The 18,093-nt window shown below is 40.1% G+C and overlaps 1 protein-coding gene across 1 annotated transcript in view; it reads left to right on the forward strand.

Annotated features, from left to right (window-relative positions):
• The window catches only part of pde2a (phosphodiesterase 2A), a 182,019-nt gene that overhangs the window by 152,938 nt on the left and 10,988 nt on the right, over positions 1–18,093 (forward strand). Inside the window, 17 exon segments of the mRNA XM_030745132.1 lie at positions 1,918–2,027; positions 2,891–2,941; positions 3,245–3,303; positions 3,561–3,594; positions 3,597–3,716; positions 4,282–4,334; positions 6,436–6,510; positions 6,860–6,901; positions 7,612–7,680; positions 7,888–8,026; positions 12,987–13,099; positions 13,220–13,259; positions 13,771–13,834; positions 14,126–14,207; positions 15,057–15,210; positions 15,213–15,230; positions 16,737–16,849. Of these exon segments, the coding sequence (XP_030600992.1) occupies positions 1,918–2,027; positions 2,891–2,941; positions 3,245–3,303; positions 3,561–3,594; positions 3,597–3,716; positions 4,282–4,334; positions 6,436–6,510; positions 6,860–6,901; positions 7,612–7,680; positions 7,888–8,026; positions 12,987–13,099; positions 13,220–13,259; positions 13,771–13,834; positions 14,126–14,207; positions 15,057–15,210; positions 15,213–15,230; positions 16,737–16,849 (1,336 nt within the window).

The raw sequence follows: 18,093 nt of genomic DNA on the forward strand, positions 1-18,093 counted from the left end.
TGTGGAGATATTAAAAGAGCTACAGGGAAGTTTGCTACTTTTTTCTCCTTCCAATTCACCTGCTTATATAAGCCTGTTATCAAGTCCTTGGCACACACACTCAATGAACCCTTATAGAAGGCAGAAGGCCATGTTGTTCTGGCCTCATTCCAGCCTACTTTCTAATACATACAAGCCCATTATGTGGACCTTGATACACATGCACAGCCACATGAAAATAAATCTGAACAAGTTCAGCCAAGACATCTTCCATGAAAGTTTCTCTTCTAAACAACTTGTTGTGCTGAGGATAAGTGAACTCTTAGAGTCAAACAAGCCATTGTGAAATATGCTGCAGAAGAAAGATGTGAGGTCAAAGTGTAAGGATACAATAATAAACAGGATGTGAGCTCATTACTAATGGAGTGAGATGGCGCATTAAAAAAATAGTTCTGTGGTGTGACCAATCAGAAATGTAAAATTCTTTATGGAAATTGTAGACTCCACATCATCTGATCTAAAGAGCAGGAGGACCGCCCTGTTTGTTATGAGTGCACAGTTGAAAAGAAAGCATCTCTGATGGATATGCTGCCCTCCGTATGTATGGCATATTTTTCAGGGAGAGCCTTGCATTATGTATTACATCTGCATGGCGCCGCAGTGAAAGAGTCCCTTGTGAGACTTGAGTCTGTCACCCCCTGAAAACAATTTAACATCAGTGTTTTTTCTCCTTCTCACTGATGGTCAAGTAGTTATGGCAAATGGCAGGATGTCTTTAGGACCCATTCCCATGATCAGTTAATTGTCATCTGACAGACAAACCAACTGCTGAGCATTTACTGCATGCATCTCTTTAAATGGTCATCTCCAAATACTTACGATGCTGACTTTTGTGACTGGCCCATGCTGTACACCCTACAAACACCACTGTATTGCATTGAAGGCGACTTTTAGTTGATCGCGCACTGGACATTTAAACATACAGTTTAACATTTACAGTTTGCTGTCATATGTGTGCGCACAACAGCAAATAGCAGTGTAGTTCATACTGCCTCAGGGTCATTTGTTTTGCTCTCTGCTGTGCCCAGAAAAGCCGTTTTGAACAAAAACATTACGCAAAGGTCAACTGTATTTGTCACAGTAGTAAAGTACAATGAGAATGTTTTTTGACTGAAGTGCAATATTCCTCAGTGATTTTGAATAAATGGGCGTTTTTTAAATCAATGCACCATGCAGAGATTTGGCTGCAACGCTTTGAGGGATTTCAGACTCTCTAGAGCCTGTTGCAGGTGCTGTGTGTGTGTGTGTGTGTGTGTGTGTGTGTGTGTGTGTGTGTGTGTGTGTGTGTGTGTGTGTGTGTGTGTGTGTGTGTGTGTGTGTGTGTGTGTGTGTCTAGCTGCCAGATTAACTGATGATTATGAGTAGCACATAGATCTTGAATTTAACTGTGTGCACAGGTAAAACCATGTTGCTTTCTTTTGCCATTCATTTTTAATGTTCATGTAAGTTTGCGTGTGAGGTATGCAATATGTTTCATGTGTCAGCTGATCCCAAATACACAATTGTCCCAATGTCCTATATTTTAGTATAAAACCTGCCTCCGTTATTAAATATAACACCCACAAAGATCTACACTTTTCCCATCACACCTGGCTAGCTCTTTCACACACACACACATACACACACAAATGGCTGCACTGAGATTCATATAATTTTACAATGAATAATAGGTCTATTCAGGAGTGTTTTGGTTAGTATGAATGAATTCAGCGCATCTGGTTTTCTAATGTTGCTGCCTGCTTTTCCTTTGCTCCAGCTGTCTTTCAGATTATCTCATCCCTTTGTCTGTTTTTTTTTTTTAACTGACTAATATGGCACAGGTAATTGTCTTCCTTCAAACCACAGTCAGACTCAACGTCTGTCTTATATCTGTCTTAGGAGCATTGTGGACCAGCTGAAACGATGTCAGTGCACCGGCCTTCCTCCATCCGAACTGCCAGAGAAATACAGAATCTGCCTCGCAGCACCATTACCAGCACACAGAAGAGGTGTGGTTATGTTTTGAAGGGTGGGGCGAGGGCTTTAATGTTGCCAGTGGACAGACAAAGTGACCAACATGTCCTTGTTTGAGAACGTGCAAGGATGCGCTTGCTTGCGTGCATGAGAGATGTGAGAACGTGGGAGGAAAAACAAGCATGAGGAGAGAGAGAGAGAGAGAGAAGTAGCGAATGAGAGACGATGGCTGCCGAGGGAGAAGTATGGAGCTGTGTGGGCACAAAAACTGGACAAGAGGACTAAAAAAAGCAATGAGAGGTCTATGATGAGAAATGCAAAAGAGCAAATGGAGACGAATGAATAGACGCTGCAAATTACCACGTTTTGTTTTTTAAATGGGAAAAAAAACATGTAATTATAGACCCTAAAGTACACATGCATGACCACGCTGAACACCCATCATAATAATGATGCAGGAAAAGAATTAGCTTGGTACCAAAGTACTGAACCCACAAGTTTGTTTGTTTTGTTCCCTGCCGTCCACAGACACACTCGCACACATTTCAGTCATAACATTTATGTTGCTCATTAGGATTTGGTGTTTTTTAAGATGAAGACAACAAATTGAAGAACAGAGTAACAGGCCTTATGCAAGGACATCAGGTGCGCTTTTTACCATATTTTTCTCTTGGATATTTTAGTATAAACATGAGCAGAGAACAAATAAGATTAGGACCTAGACAAGGACATGGACAAGGACAAAAAAAAGGATCTTTGAATAATTCATTATATATTCTGAATGCTTTTCTTTCTTTCTTCTTTCTTTCTTTCTTTCTTCTTTCTTTCTTTCTTTCTTTCTTTTTCTTCTTCTTTTCTTTCTTTCTTTCTTTTTTCTTTTCTTCTTTCTTTCTTTCAGCTGTTGTCATTCCTATCTTGGAGCAGGACAAGGTCATCGCTTGTCTTACTGGTGAGTCCTGGGTTTCAAGGACATACTGTCAAATTTTAACAAATGAATCGTTTCAAGGTAACAAACCAGTTTCCACTGATAAGGTCATTACCTCAGCCTTCTCCCATGTAACAAGACAGATATTTACAGTTGCACACCATATGTGAATTAATTTAATGTTCTCCACAGAGACCACACAAGTTGCACCAGCAGAGTTTCGCACACTCGACTGAATAGCATTTTGTTGATTTTCCACTGTGTGTGTGTGTGTGGTGTGTGGTGTGTGTGTGTGTGTGTGTGTGTGTGTGCACTTTTGTATTGCAGGTGGCTGTGGTCCACTATCTGATCAGGATGAACTGCATTTGAACGTGCTGGAAAAACACGTAAGCTTGGTCGCACGAAAAAACAACTTGGCAGGCAGCTGCATTACTCTGTACTTAATCACCACATTTTGGCACGTTTTTGTTTTTTTACCAAAGAAAAATCAGCACATGTGGGTGCTCTACTGTATAGACAGAATTATATTTTGAACAGCAAAACTAGAACTTTAGTTTGATGTTATCTTAGCAAAAAATGTATCTCACAAGCTGATTCTGGTCCTTGATTCGGTGTGCTTCTTTAAATCTATGTTTTGTCACAGGCCTCAGCGGCATGTGTGCGGGTCCAGGCTGTTCAGAATCCTACCACAGGCCCCCTCTCAGCCCCTCTCCCCTACAGTCCCACAATGCACTCCTGCCTCTCACCGTCTCCGAACAGGACTACTGCGAGCTGGACCGCAACATTCTGCAGCTCTGTGGTATGCACACAGCACACACACATACAGATGGTTAACTTATTTCATCTTTCCCTCTTTCTTTCTATCTTCTTTCAGAAAACACCAAACTCATGCATACATACATGGTTGGGATATAATAACTGAGCTCTGCATATTTAGATGAAATCTGTAAGGGGCGTCAGGGATGAAATCTCATGCATAATGGAAGTAGGATTGCTTAATGCTATTTCTTTGCACATACATATCAACATTGTTTACTCCCCAGTAATTGTCAACAAATGTGAGTTGCAGTTACTCTGTTGGCTTTTTTTGCAACCACCACCTGGCTTTTCAGCTCTTTCCTTCTGTCTTCATCTGCAGTCCAGGCATCCCTCCATCCCTTGTCTTGTCTTCATTATTAGTCCCTCTGTTAGCTGGTTCCTGCTCACCGTTCCCCGACCTCGCTGTCTCAGTGCATCCCTCTCTGGATTGCTTTCTGTCCACTTGCGTACATGCTCTGCATTCCCACTCTGCCTTAACACCAATTTGACCTTGCTCTACCCTGCTTTTTCCTCCCATCATCCTGTCTCTCTCCTTTCTCTTTTAGGTGAGCTCTATGACCTTGATGCAGCCTCTCTTCAGCTTAAAGTCATCAATTATGTAAGTGGTTGAGATCACTCATACGCTTTCACACGCGCACGCACACACAAACACACACACAGACATACACACAGATACTGTGTATTAAATGTGTACAGTACATTCAAGACATAAAACCCTGACTTCTACCTCTCTTCCTGTCATTATTTTTACTACAAGCTTATTGTCACACAATTACTCCATTAGTCTCCCCTTAATGTGCACACCCTTCTTATATGATACACTCCCTAAAGCAGGGGAGCAGAGCGAGAGGTGTAGAGATTGATTGCAGGGAAGGAGGAGCTGCGCAGAGAGCTGTGAGAGAGAGCAGAGTTATCAAGCTTCAGCCACAGTAGTCAGTAAATTGTAGTCAGCGGGACTCTGACCACAATTCAAATGTATGGAAATATTCACAGACGGAGATGTGAGAGAGGGAATAAAGCAAGGGAAAGTAGAGAAATTTGAAGGTTATGCTGCATCAAATGAACAGAGCCTCAATCCATCAGAGCTCCAGGGAAGCCTGATGGATGTAAGGACACAATTCTTTTCTTCATATATTCAGATGGAGGGTCATTTTTCATACCACTATTTGGTAAAAAGAAAATGTTAACAATTTTTTGTCTCACATGAAAAGGAAAAAAAAATCAGCAATTTCTAATCATTAAGCATTGTGGCAGTTGATTAAAAATAATCTCATAATACTCATTAAATGCAGTCCTAATACACCTGGAGATTCAGGTATTCAGAGTAACTTGTTGCTTGCTGCTTTAACCCTTTTTTTCTTCATTTTCTTTTATGGTTAATAAAAAGAGAAAATATAGTGTAATAGTAGAAGAACGGCATCAGAGGAACTCATTTACTATTAGCTGCTGTTACGCCATGCAGCAGCAATTATAATGCGGTTTTTGCAAACATGGACAGCAAAGGTTGCTGTGAAAACGAGTGTAAAGCAAGGTGGATATTTGGCTCTATAAATGCTTGAGTCAAACATACCTGACCTTCCGTGCCCCTGTGCCACCTTGGGACCAGCTCAGTGGTGCTGAACAACAGCAGTGCAGCCTGCATCCTTTTATGCTCCTGAACCTGCATTTGAAGTATTTTTCCTCCGTCTCACGGATGAGTGAGGGAGAGAGAGGTTGCTGGTGGTGCAAAAGACTGCAGGGGTTTTAAAAATGCATGTTAAATCCGACATGATTTGTTTTGTCTATTTATTTAGTTTTACAGTTGTAAAAATAATGGGGTGGGGGGCACGGGGGAAAGGAGAGGGAGCGGAGGAAGTGAAGCATGGGATTGTTGCTTCTGAGGAATCGTCAGTTTTGTGGGAAGAGCTCAGGGCAGCTCTTATGGTATTAACAGCATTTTGAAAAAGGGGCTAGAGGGGCTTATTATTATATGAGGGTGCAGCAACGTGCTCTGTTTGTGTGCTCTCATGAGCATGTCAATTTGTGTGTGTGTGTGTGTGTGTGTGTATGAGACTGGGGGGGCAAATGTGGTTGGCAGTGGCTGGTGTTTATTCCTGTTCTGCTGTTCTTCATCCAGCTTGGTGGATTACAGAGAAGAATGCTATGTGAGGAAGCGCTGCTGTGCATGCTTGCGTGCATGCCTGTGTGAGTGCACGTCACCGTGCATATACAGGGGCGTGTGCAGCTCAGAGTGTGTTTCAGTCTATGAATGTGAATGAATTGTTTTCATCACAGACAGCAACAGGAAATTGGTTGCAACTCTGCAGGTCTTACAGAGCAACAGCATCAGGGAGCTTGCGTGCACACACACACTCTTTAATTTACACACAGACACCAAATTTGATTGTGTTCTGTTTATCCATTTTGGAAAATCATAGCAAACTGCGGCTTTCATTGAAAATGTACTTGAATAAATCCGTCTGTTTAGCTTAATAAAAGTCTGATTTCATTCCAGATTGCAAAATCATTGCGAATTCTTACCACACCCCAGAAAGCAGTCATTTTTCACTGTCCGTTGATTTCTTATCTTATCTCCGCACCTAGGCTACACTCCAAAGAATGGTAAATTGAAGGCTTTAAAACAATCCAAGTGAGTCTGATAAAGAGAGATTTTTGTGATTAAACGTCAGGACTGATGTTGTGTTTGTGTTCTCCTGCAGTTGCAGCAGCAGACTCGGTCACAGTGCTGTTGTTTGTTGCTGGTCTCTGAGGATAACCACCAGCTATTTTGCCAGGTATGCACACAACACACACACACACACACGCACACACACACACACACACACACACACACAAACACACACACACACACACACACACACACACACACACACATATCTTTATCGCTGTCATGCACATTTGTTTTTATAATCTGTCTTTGAAATACCACACAAACACAACATGGACACACACACACCAGTTTTTCTCACATACTGTTCTCTTCAGCCCCACTGCCACAGACACACACACACACACACACACACACACACACACACACACCACACACCATGACTCATGCATCAAATAGCAATTTGAGCATTAACATTTGAAGAACTCCTGACCTTTGACCTCTGTGACCTTTAGGTAGTTGGAGACAAAGTCCTGGAGGAGGAGATCAGCTTCCCGGTGAGTCAAAATATCATCACAATAATTTGCTCATAATTTATTGATTTGCATCGATTTATGTTTGTCTCCAGTGTTCCCAGTAAAACAGTTTGCTCATCCTTTATTTTTCTATGTTTTTAATCATATTTTTATTAAGTCAGCCAGTCATGTATCCCTTTTAATTATTCATGAGCTTCAGTTGTTATGTGGTCTGGTAAGCTGAGGTACAGATTTCAGGGATGTCGGTTCCAATTTTTAACAAACATACTTATGATGCAAGTGTTGCAGCCCTGTGTGTAGTTTCCGTCTCTTTTTTATTTTGAGTGACATGATAGAATAAACCTCCCACATGTAATCACTTATAATCCTCAGCAGGAGTTATAATTAAGAGATTTGGTGAGGACCAGTAATGACATCCTTTTGGTAGCTTGCACTCTTCTGTCTCTGTGTCTGTGGCGCTTATGTAGCAACATTTAACAGGCTTTCCATTACTGCGTGAATAGACTGTGTGCCCCAGCCTAAATGATGTGTGAAATCTCGATAATAGAAGAGATATTGAGACACACACACACAAAAACAACCTTAGGTGGCTGTTTGTGCTGTTTAACAGTGTTAATAAGCTTCACTGACAATAAGCAAGCTTTATTTATATATTTTACCCTCATTATAGTGTTTTTCTTACCATTGCTTATCTTGTCTTATTATCTCTCTCGTTTTTCGTCTCTGTGCAGCTGATGTTTGGACGTTTTGGTCAGGTTGTTGAGAAGAAGAAGTCAATTACTCTACAAGACATCAGTGCTGTGAGAGACCTATCTATCTATCTATCTATCTATCTATCTATCTATCTATCTATCTATCTATCTATCTATCTATCTATCTATCTATCTATCTATCTATCTATCTATCTATCTATCTATCTATCTATCTATCTATCTATCTATCTATCTATCTATCTATCTGCAGCACTATAACTAATCTCTTTGTCTTTCTGCCTGTTATCATGTCAGGAGGAGCGCAGGCAGCTGTCCAGCATGCTGGGCTGTGAGATCTCCTCCATGCTCTGTGTGCCTGTGGTCAGCAGGGCAACAGGACAGGTGGTGGCGCTAGCGTGCGCCTTCAACAAGGAGGGCGGGAAGAGGTATGTGTGCGAAAGACTGTCCATGCTATAAGTTGTTCTTTTTGGCTTGTTTTTCAGTTTAATCCAGAGAAGACGAAGTGACACTCACTGAAATCGCATTTTCAACCTCACAGCTGTTCAGATATCACTCCGGCATTGACGGCTTAATGCTGCAAAATTTTTGAAATTACTCGCTCAGTCTGAAAGTGATTTGGCTTTTCCTAATGCCACAACTGCTGACTCATGGTAGATGCGAAGATTTATCTGACGGCAGCTTACAGTAATGTCGGGATGGGGCCTGATTAGTTGCGCCTTACAGCTCAGATTTGGTGAGGTTATAGTAGCAGAGACCGCACTGCTGTTTTCGCTGAAATCTGCAGCTTACCGGCAGGTTGTGCTGCATGTTGTCCATGAACAGATGCAGGTGGGGGGAAGGATTGAGATGTAAAAGCAGCCCTGGAGTTTAAGCCAGAGTAGCCCAGAAATACTATGCAGTCCCTGGCAGGGCTGACATTCATAACATGATTTTTACTGATAGCAGAGTGTGTATTTAAAGACGCACATAAGTCAAGCAACTGCGGCCAGAATAAAATGTAGACATGTCAGAAATGTGAGTGTAATGACAATGTGCAAAAAGATGAAATAATGGAAAGGTAGAGAAAGGCCAGAACTAATTATATTACTCAGACCAGTGACACATGCACATGCTGGTACAGCTTTACAGTTAAAGGTAATGTTTTTAAATATATAATCCTGTCATGCATATAACCCAAAGAGGATTTAATGCTTTCCAGCATAGGATGCTATTCAGAATATACAGTCATGGTAGAAAAAAGTATACTGTCTTCCAGTTCTAAAGCTTCTACATATAAGGGATCCAATCTATTACTTCTTACTGATTCCATAAGCATTAAGAGGTTAGGTAGCACCCAGGCAACTGATCAGTCCATCTTTGTACCGTGATAAAGATTATTCACAAGTAGGAAACATTCAAGACAGCTGCCAGCCTTCCCAAGACTGGATATCCCAGCAAATTCACTCTAAGGTCAGAGTGTGCAATCTTTAGATTGAATAGCCCAAGAACTGCATCTTAACCTTAGAAATGAAAGTGAAACTTTCTTTTTTTACAATGTCTGTAAAATACAGCAATTCACAGATCATATTCTTAGATATATGACTAACATCTGCTGTCAGTCTCTTCTGTCCATCTTTTATTGGTGTGTTATAGCAAAGCTTCTTACCTACTTGGAAAAAATCTGCAATATACTCCCTGATATAATGCAAAACATATGAATAAATGTATAAAATAAACATCCCTCCCATCTACGGGGTACAAAATTAGGCTGCTTACATTCTTTTATCCCTTTCCAAGTTACCTATTAAAGCTCTTCATCATTTTACAGCCAAGCACCAGATTTGTGCACAGGCCGTATGAATTCACAGACCTGAACAGATGCCTGATACTGACATTACATGTGAAATCAGGAAATTTTAAACGAGTTCAAACAGAAACTGAGTGTGATGCTGAGTGTCTGTGTGGAGAGCATACAGTGACACAGCTGAAGGGAAACAATGCTCATTAGCTTGCAACAGTTTATGATCTGTGTTTGATCTGAACTGATTTTCACACGTTCACTGACAAGTTGCAAGAAAACTCTTTATAAATGTTTGTTAAGAGTCCAGGCCTCACCTATGCACAGGTGTTCTGACTACATCCTCTCTTCCTCCCTCATTTTGCATGGCTGTTTGTCACCAGACTTCCAGATCCACAGCCTGCACTGCTTCTTGCTTAAAAGTCTCACTAAAACACGCAGCTTTCACCTACTGCTCTGGAACACTTACTAACTCTTCAGGCTGTTCTTATGACTCCATCAATAACAGCATTATTTAATGTGGACCCATCTTCCCCTGTACACGCTGACACTTACAAAACCTCCCATTGTAATTGAGAGTGACATTGTTTTACACGGATACATGTCTGGGTCGCCACTCCGTGTCACTAACAGATGTGAAAAGCCCATCATTTGACAGAGTGACCACCCCTGAACACAGCACTTTTTAAACCTGTGTGAAATTGTTCCTTTGTGTTTGCGTGTATGTGTGTGTGCATGTGTGTGTATGTGTGCCTGTGTGTGTGTGTATCCAGATGGCTGTGATGAGGATGACAGTGTGAGGATCTAGAGTCAGGTCATGAGTCTAAAAGCAGCAGGAGGCTTGGCTGCCTGGTTTGGCACTATGATTTGGCATGCATTTGTGTGTGTGCGTGTGTATGTGTGTGTGGTGTGTGTGTGTGTGTGTGCCTTTGTGCATGTGTGTGTGTGCGTGTTGCCCGGAGCAATGCTGCTATCTCCTGAATGCAGAAGTCTGTAAACCTCCACTCCAGCTGTTTGTCTCTGTGTTTGTCTAAGAAACTGGGAAAGTTGTTTTGTGTATTGTATGATTTCCACACACTTCGCGCACATGCAGGCACTCTCATACTGTCCTATGTATGCGCTCCCTCTCTCTCTCTCTCTTACTCTCTCCCTTAAGACTGTGAGAGATGAGAAGGGATCATGTCCTATAATTTCTCTCTCTGCCAGTAGCACAAATGATAGAGCTTGCATCTTATTACCATAGTAACAGCAGCAGGATTATGGTCTCAACTGTGCATATATGTGATGAATACCCTTTTTCTCTGAGCACAATCATCCAGGTTTTAGAGGAGCCATATATCTCAAAGGTACATCCCCTCATCATAGAGATTGCCTGATCATACTCACAGTTTGTGTTTGTCTCTGCCTCGTGTGTCCTCTTAACCTGTGGCACTGGTCCATAACAACGTATTGGTGATACCGGTAACAGGTCCATAGCTCAGCTTTAGTGACAGTGCAGGTTGAGAATGAACATGAGGCTATTGTTAGGAGGAGACAAAAGGGATTTATGTTGAAGATGGAATAGTACAAAATTATCCTGGAATAAATCTGTGTTCCTTTTTTTTTTTTTTTTTACACCAAGATATCTGTTTTTTTTACTAATAAGCTGAGTGATGCTTTATTTCCAAGTCATGGCAGATTATTAAACTACCCCAAAGCAGTGTCACAGAAGAATGAGTAGAGCGCATATATTATTACCCAGTCTTTTTCAATTTTATGCTTTACTGTGTGTGTGCAACTTCTGGTCTTTAGAAATGGACTCCCACTGGCTGTTAATCGTTTTCCATCATGGCTTCAAATAACTAACTGTTTACCGCCGAAAATTATTCTCCAGTCTCTTTATTCTAACTCATCTGAATGTCACTCATAAAGATTTGTAGGACACTTGTTGAAGAGTGAATTTAATTGCCCTTAAACAGAGCCTGTCAGGCTTTTTTTTTTTTTCAGGCTCCAGCCTCCTTTGCTTGGATTCCTCTGAGGCAACTGAGGGAAAGAAAGCCTTGAAGCAATATACAAGGCTATCAAACATAGTAATGTGCCACTGCCCTCTGTAGACAAAGATAATAACTACAGGCATCATTGTGGTCGCTGGTAATGCTGTCAATTTCTCACATTATTAAATATGTAAGGACATGGCTGCATTCGCTGCCTGCAGGAAACCAAGTTTAGTTTCAGCTTTCTGTCATTTCTGACATTTTTCAGTAACTTTACGTTCATTTGTTTGCACAGAGTTGTCATAGGTAGGCAGCTATAGTTCAGACAGAGAATAGTTCAGTAGAGATTGTTGTCTTTGCCACCTCCCTATGTATGAAACTTTTTATTTACTTTAGCCATTTTGCATAATTTTATTTTTGAAAAATGGTTCTAGCAAGAATGTCTTAATCTTTTTTTTGACAATACATGTTATTCAAACTGTTTTGATATACAGTATTCTGCAAAAGTCTTAAATCACTCCACAATTCTTTATATTTTGCAAAGAAATGGGAAACTGGTGTAAACATTATTGAAACATAGAAATAGTAATAAAAAGTGCCTAAAGATACAATTTAAAATTTGTTCTTTGTTAAGTTGACTGTTTTTGTGTAGATACAAGTCTCGTTCATCCCTGGAGTTAGGTGCCTTTTTATGCTTGAATGAATCATAGGTCAGTGTTAAGTGGCTTAACAACCAAAAAACAACCCTCTGAACATGGTCAGGTAGAAGGACTGGACTGAAAATGAGTGAAAAAGCAGCTGATGTCCAAAGGAAAACTTTGGAAGACCTTCAGAAAAATACCAAGTCTGGCTGCTTGGAAAGCAAAACATTAGAAACAAGAAGCACTCTGAGAGCACAAATCTCCACCAAGGCAGCTCACTGTCTGAGCAGTATTTACTTGTAAGTGAATAGTATTGTATTTTGTATATATTTGTTTTGTTTACTGTTTTTTTTTTAATGTACATTAACAAGTTTGTAGCGCAGTAAAAAACAAGTGCAAACTATTCAAATGTGAAATATTTTAAATCTTTATACAGTATTTTCTATATGTTGACAATACAACGCCACACTTTAAAGAATCATAGTTTCTGTTATAAGGCTTTTTTGTTCGTTTTCGACCAATAAATCATGAAGTTGACCTTGAAGACCTTAGTGGATGTAAGCCAAATTTTAATGGATTGTTAACATAACCCGACTCAACACCCCTACAAAGTTTTATCAAAATTCATACAAACATTTGGACCTATCCTGTTATAGACGAATGACATGCAAATGCTCCCAAAAACATAACCTCCTTGGCGGAAGTAATAAGGGGTGGATCAAGACTTTTGCACAATACTTTCTATATGTGTAAACTTTTGATGGATGCATAATTTTTAACATCTAGACTTTATTTGCTACTGGGTAGTTAAATTACAAAATTATACTGAATTATAATCCATTTTTAAAATGGGGAATGTTTCATAGAAATTTGTAAAGCCTTTTATGATCTCTTTGTCTAACCAACAGTACAAATCTAGATGTGTAATAATAAATGAAATAAGTAGCAGCCTGTTAGTTTATTCAGATTTACCTATTGACCCGTGTGTGTTTTCTATTGCAGACCACACTGAGATAGATGAGCATGCCATCCAGCACTGTTTCTGCTACACTTCAACGGTCCTCACTTCAACTTTGGCCTTCCAGAAAGAGCAGAAGCTCAAAGTGGAGTGCCAGGTGCTGCACATGCCCACAAACACACATACAGTCATACTCTCACATATACTGTATACATACATAAATATACATGAAGCTGCCCTTTGAAGAGCTATTTGTGTCCACTGTTTCTCCACATAGGCGCTCTTGCAAGTGGCGAAAAATCTCTTTACACACTTGGGTAAGTCTTCTCTCCTCTGTCTGTCCGTCTATGTGTCTGTCTGCTGAAGCAAGAACACTGTGGGGCTATTTGCAATAATGGCAGATATTTAAGTGATCACCTTGTGAAACAAATGGCGCTCATAATTGAATGAGATATTACTGACCCTAAGGTGATCATTGTAATAAAATCAAAAGGGCATTGAAAATTATGGGTCCACCTCTCTTTCCTATAATTTCCATCTATCCATTGAGGTATTTCCATTCTTGTCAAGCAGTAAGCACCAATGCCATCATGATTGCAGGCACAAAAATTGATCTGCTGGTAGAGCAAATTGCCTCTCACTGTACTGAAGCGTTGATTACAAAAGCTCTTATCAGCTTGTGCAGCAGATCCACAGGTACTCCTGTTGTAATTTCTGTTTCTGTCTATCTGGGTTTTGCTGTGTCCCCTTATAATTTCCTCTGTTTTCCATTTAATTCCCTCTCTCATCTGCTCGTTCTCTCCCCTTCTCTCTCTCTGATTCTTTCAGATGATGTGTCAGTGCTGTTACAGGAAATTATAGTGGAGGCCAGGAACCTCAGTGGTGCAGAGATGTAAGCCCTCTGATTCATCTTCAAAGAGATTTATCTGTGTGTGTGTGTGTGTGTGTGTGTGTGTGTGAGAGAGAGAGAAAGATTGTGTGCATGTGTGTCTGTGCATAGTGTGAATGTCTTTATCTCCATTTGCAAAGGCTATCTAGGCAATTTGTTCTTAACCGACTTGCCTCATTTAATAAAAGTTACAAAATGACCTGAGATGAAATGTGATAAAACACTCTAATGATTCTCAGCCTTGCTGCATTCTCTCTCTTACCCCTCAAAATCTGTCACTCTCCGTTTCTCCAGCTGTTCAGTGTTCCTGCTGGATCGTGTCAGCCATGAGTTGGTGGCAAAGGTGTTTGATGGTGGTGTGGTCAGTGATGAGGAGGTACAGCAAACAAGCATTTAATTTAACACATATGAACACTTTGCATGAATGTGCTGGCAGTGGCTTATCTTTTTTGCAATAATAACAAAAAAATGGAGGCATTTTATAAATTTATTAGAAATTTGCCAACAGAGCCTGACAGGAAATTATGACAAATTAATGAAAGACACCCAACAAAGGTCTGCATGCTATTATTATTCTTGTTATTATTTCTATAGCATTTTAATTACCAAAGTTATAATGTGCTACACAGAAAGAACTTTTTTAAAAATCCAAGACATATATAAAAATATAAAAACAAGACAAATAATAAGAAATACAGGAAAGTAAAATCAACATTGCCACATATCAAAAATTCATGAGAGTTTTATAATGAAAATTGCTTTAAAAAGAGAGCTGAAAGAATATATGGAAGATGCCATTCTGATCACAATGGGAGCTCTAACTGCAAAGGCCCACTAACTTGTCTTTACGAGAGACCTCAGGATAACCAGCAGAGATTCACTGTGCCCAGGCAGATAAGGGGTTAATAAGTCTGTGATGTAATTCAGAGCAAGATGCTTTAAAAGGAATTAGAAGAATTTTAAAATCAGTACTATGAATGATCTGGCTGAGAGGCCTCATGTATATTGAAAACAAAAGTGAGCCAAGGATAGAGCCTTGAGGAACGCCGCGATGAACAAGAAAGCATTAGGCATGATAACAGAGAAGGTTCTGTTAGGTAAATACAAACATAAAGGATGTAAAACTGATTGAGAGCCCTTTACTGGCTCCAAAACTGATTGTCTGCCTATTGTGTCAGCAGCTCAGTAAAGATAAAACTGTGTGTATCCTTGTGTGCGAGTGCAGAAAGAGTTTCGCATCCCAGCCGATCAGGGCATTGCCGGCCATGTTGCGACCACTGGTCAGATTTTGAACATTAAGGATGCCTACTCCCATCCTCTTTTCTATCGTGGGGTGGATGACAGCACCGGCTTCAGGACTCGCAACATCCTCTGCTTCCCATCAAAGATGAGAACAATGGTAACAATACATAAACACACACACACACACACACACACACACATACATTGCATTCATACAGTCACTTTTGAACATGTAAAAAAACACACAAAAAAGACACCTCACCAGTCATTAGGATAACTTGTAACAGGACTGGGTGTAAAAAGAAGCATCTTAGAGAGTGTTTTACAAGTAAAGATGGGGTGGGATTCATCACTCAGGGAATGACTGTGTGGGGGAATAATTCAGCAATGTAATTGCAAGGCATTTGGAGAATTCATCACATACGGTAAGTAATATCATTAAAAGATGCATGGAATCCAGAGAAATTTCTTTTTGCAGAAGACAAGACTTTAACCATTACTGAGTAGCTCTGATCTTCTGGCTCCTATAGCAGCACTGCATTAAATATGACTTTGTAGTGAAAATGACTGCATATGCTCAGGAAGGCTTCTGAAAACCAGTGAATATGCATCATCACTGCATCCAAGTTAAAGCTCTATGACGCAAAGAAAAAAATCAGAGGTGCTGAGGTGAAACATCTCCTTTGGTATGACAACTAAATTATTTTTGGAAATCATGAGCATCCTCCAAGCTAAAGACCAGAGGAAACACTGACCTTGTTATTGGTTCACAGTTCAAAAACCAGCAGCTGCAATTGAAAGAAGATGCATTAGTGCACAAGGCATGGGTAACATACGTGTCTGTAATGGAACTTTTAATGCCGGAGGATAAATATGGATATTGAAGCAACATATACTACCATTCAGAGGTGATTTTCAGGGAAGTTCTTGATTATTTCAGCAATGCTATGCCAAAAAACATTTTACACATTTTCCAGCAGCTCAGCAGCTGTAGTGAAAGAGTTCAGGTGCTGAACTGGCCTGCCTCCAAACCAGACCAGCCACCCACTGAAAACATTTGGTGCATTATTTCATGAAAAACTCAGCTGGCAGACCTTCCATTATTGCCCTCTACAGTACCTTTACTTTCTCTTTCATTTTAAATAGTGGAGCTACATTCTCAGAATAGCACAAAGAGGGGTTACATCCTTGTGCCTAAATGTTGAAGTGCATAAAGTGCACTTTAGACCATCTTCAGTGTTCCAAACTTAGAAATTTCAAAAACTCTTCTCCATTTTGATGCTGCTGGCTAATGCCTTCTGCTGTATCCACAGAGAAGCTTTGCATTCAGTGTCATTTGTCTCCATATAAAAAAAAAACTCTCTGAGGATGAGATTAACATTTTGATTTCAGAGCTTTTTATGTGCAATTAGGTTTGATTCCAGTGTGAAATCAATTCAAGTTAGCAGACCTTTTTGACTCCACGTCTGACTTTTGCAGTTTGTGCCTCATTTTCTCGTCCTTGTCACTCCGTCTTCCACTTTCCATTTTTCTTCATCAATTTTCTCTGCCTCCATCCATCTCTGCATCTCTCACCCCTCTTCTTGCCTAACTCATTTCCTCCCTAATTGTTCCACCTTCCTCTTCTCTCACTCCTTTCCTCTTTAAATCTTCCGTTTTCTAGAAGTCATCGGCGTTGCTGAGCTGGTGAATAAGATGAATGGGCCGTGGTTCAACCGCTTCGATGAGGATTTGGCAACAGCTTTCTCCATCTACTGTGGTATCAGCATTGCCCATGTGAGTGTCTTCTAACACTCTTCAAATCAAAGAAACCAAGTTTTAAAAAAAACAAAAAACAAGCATATTAGCAGAAAATAAAACAAATTCCAGTAACTATTATTTTAACATTCTCACTTTCCAAACTTTCTCTTATTAACTCTGTGAGCAGCAGTGAATAATGCAGAATGCTGCTCATTCATCTTCATACACACTGGCTCGCTTGGTCAATAAGTGAGCTTCACTTTTAAATAACATAATCTCTGCAAGGCCCATGCATCCTCATAATACAAATAAAAGAGAGTTTAGCATTTACAGTATATCCATCATCCAGAATAGTTTGGTAGATCTTTTGTTGATGCTGTTAGAAAGATTGATCCTGTCTGGCAGGATGAGATCGGTTCAGCGGGAGTAAGATGCTCAGTGAAGGCAGAGAAGAGCAAAGTCTCGAGGGAAATTTAAAGAGATTCAGTTGGATGGAAGTGAATGGCTTTTGTGGTGCAGTTCATCGGCATTGTATGATTGCTGCGAACTTATTAACATACATTCAGCCGAACAGCTGTATGTGCTCGCAGAGATGATTATGAAGATGATGATGTTTGTGATAATAGTGATGAGCATCAAGGAGAGATCACCCACAAAAATATTGAAATATTGTCTTTTCCAGCCTTCACCAGCCTGATCTCAGCTAAAAGAAAAGTCTTGCAAATCTAATAAACATCCGTCACTTCATATTAAGGAGCTCCTGCAGAGTCTGACCTTTGAATGACTGCTGGTACTTAATAGGTTATCTACAAACTATAAATATATTTGACAGAAAAAAAATAATTTCTTTCGAGGCAGCTCATCAATCATTTAAAACACAACCACATATATTATTCATCAGTGCTCACCCATTATCATGCTGCAGAGTATTCTCAGGATTGTAGAAAGCTCCCTGATGTACTAAAAGGTAAGCAGGGCCAGACACAGGGCTGCAAAAAGCCCACCGAAAAATTAAGACATCCTTGTTAATCATGAATCACAGGTTTACCATTTGAATGTGAATGCAGAAGCGGACACAAATGTAATATGTGTAATCACGCTGAGACAAACTGGTGAGACAACTGAAAGTAGCTTTGATCTGCTCATACGGTGGAACCAAAGCCGCTGAAGAATATTCCAGGTAATCCAACAAAAGCCCAAACAAAATATGAAAGTCCAACAGAAGAAAAACAAACAGGGAAAAAAACAAAAGGTACCAAAACTCGGGAAACAAACACAAA

The sequence above is a fragment of the Archocentrus centrarchus genome, chromosome 13, assembly GCF_007364275.1.
Source record: "Archocentrus centrarchus isolate MPI-CPG fArcCen1 chromosome 13, fArcCen1, whole genome shotgun sequence".
NCBI lineage: Eukaryota > Metazoa > Chordata > Actinopteri > Cichliformes > Cichlidae > Archocentrus > Archocentrus centrarchus.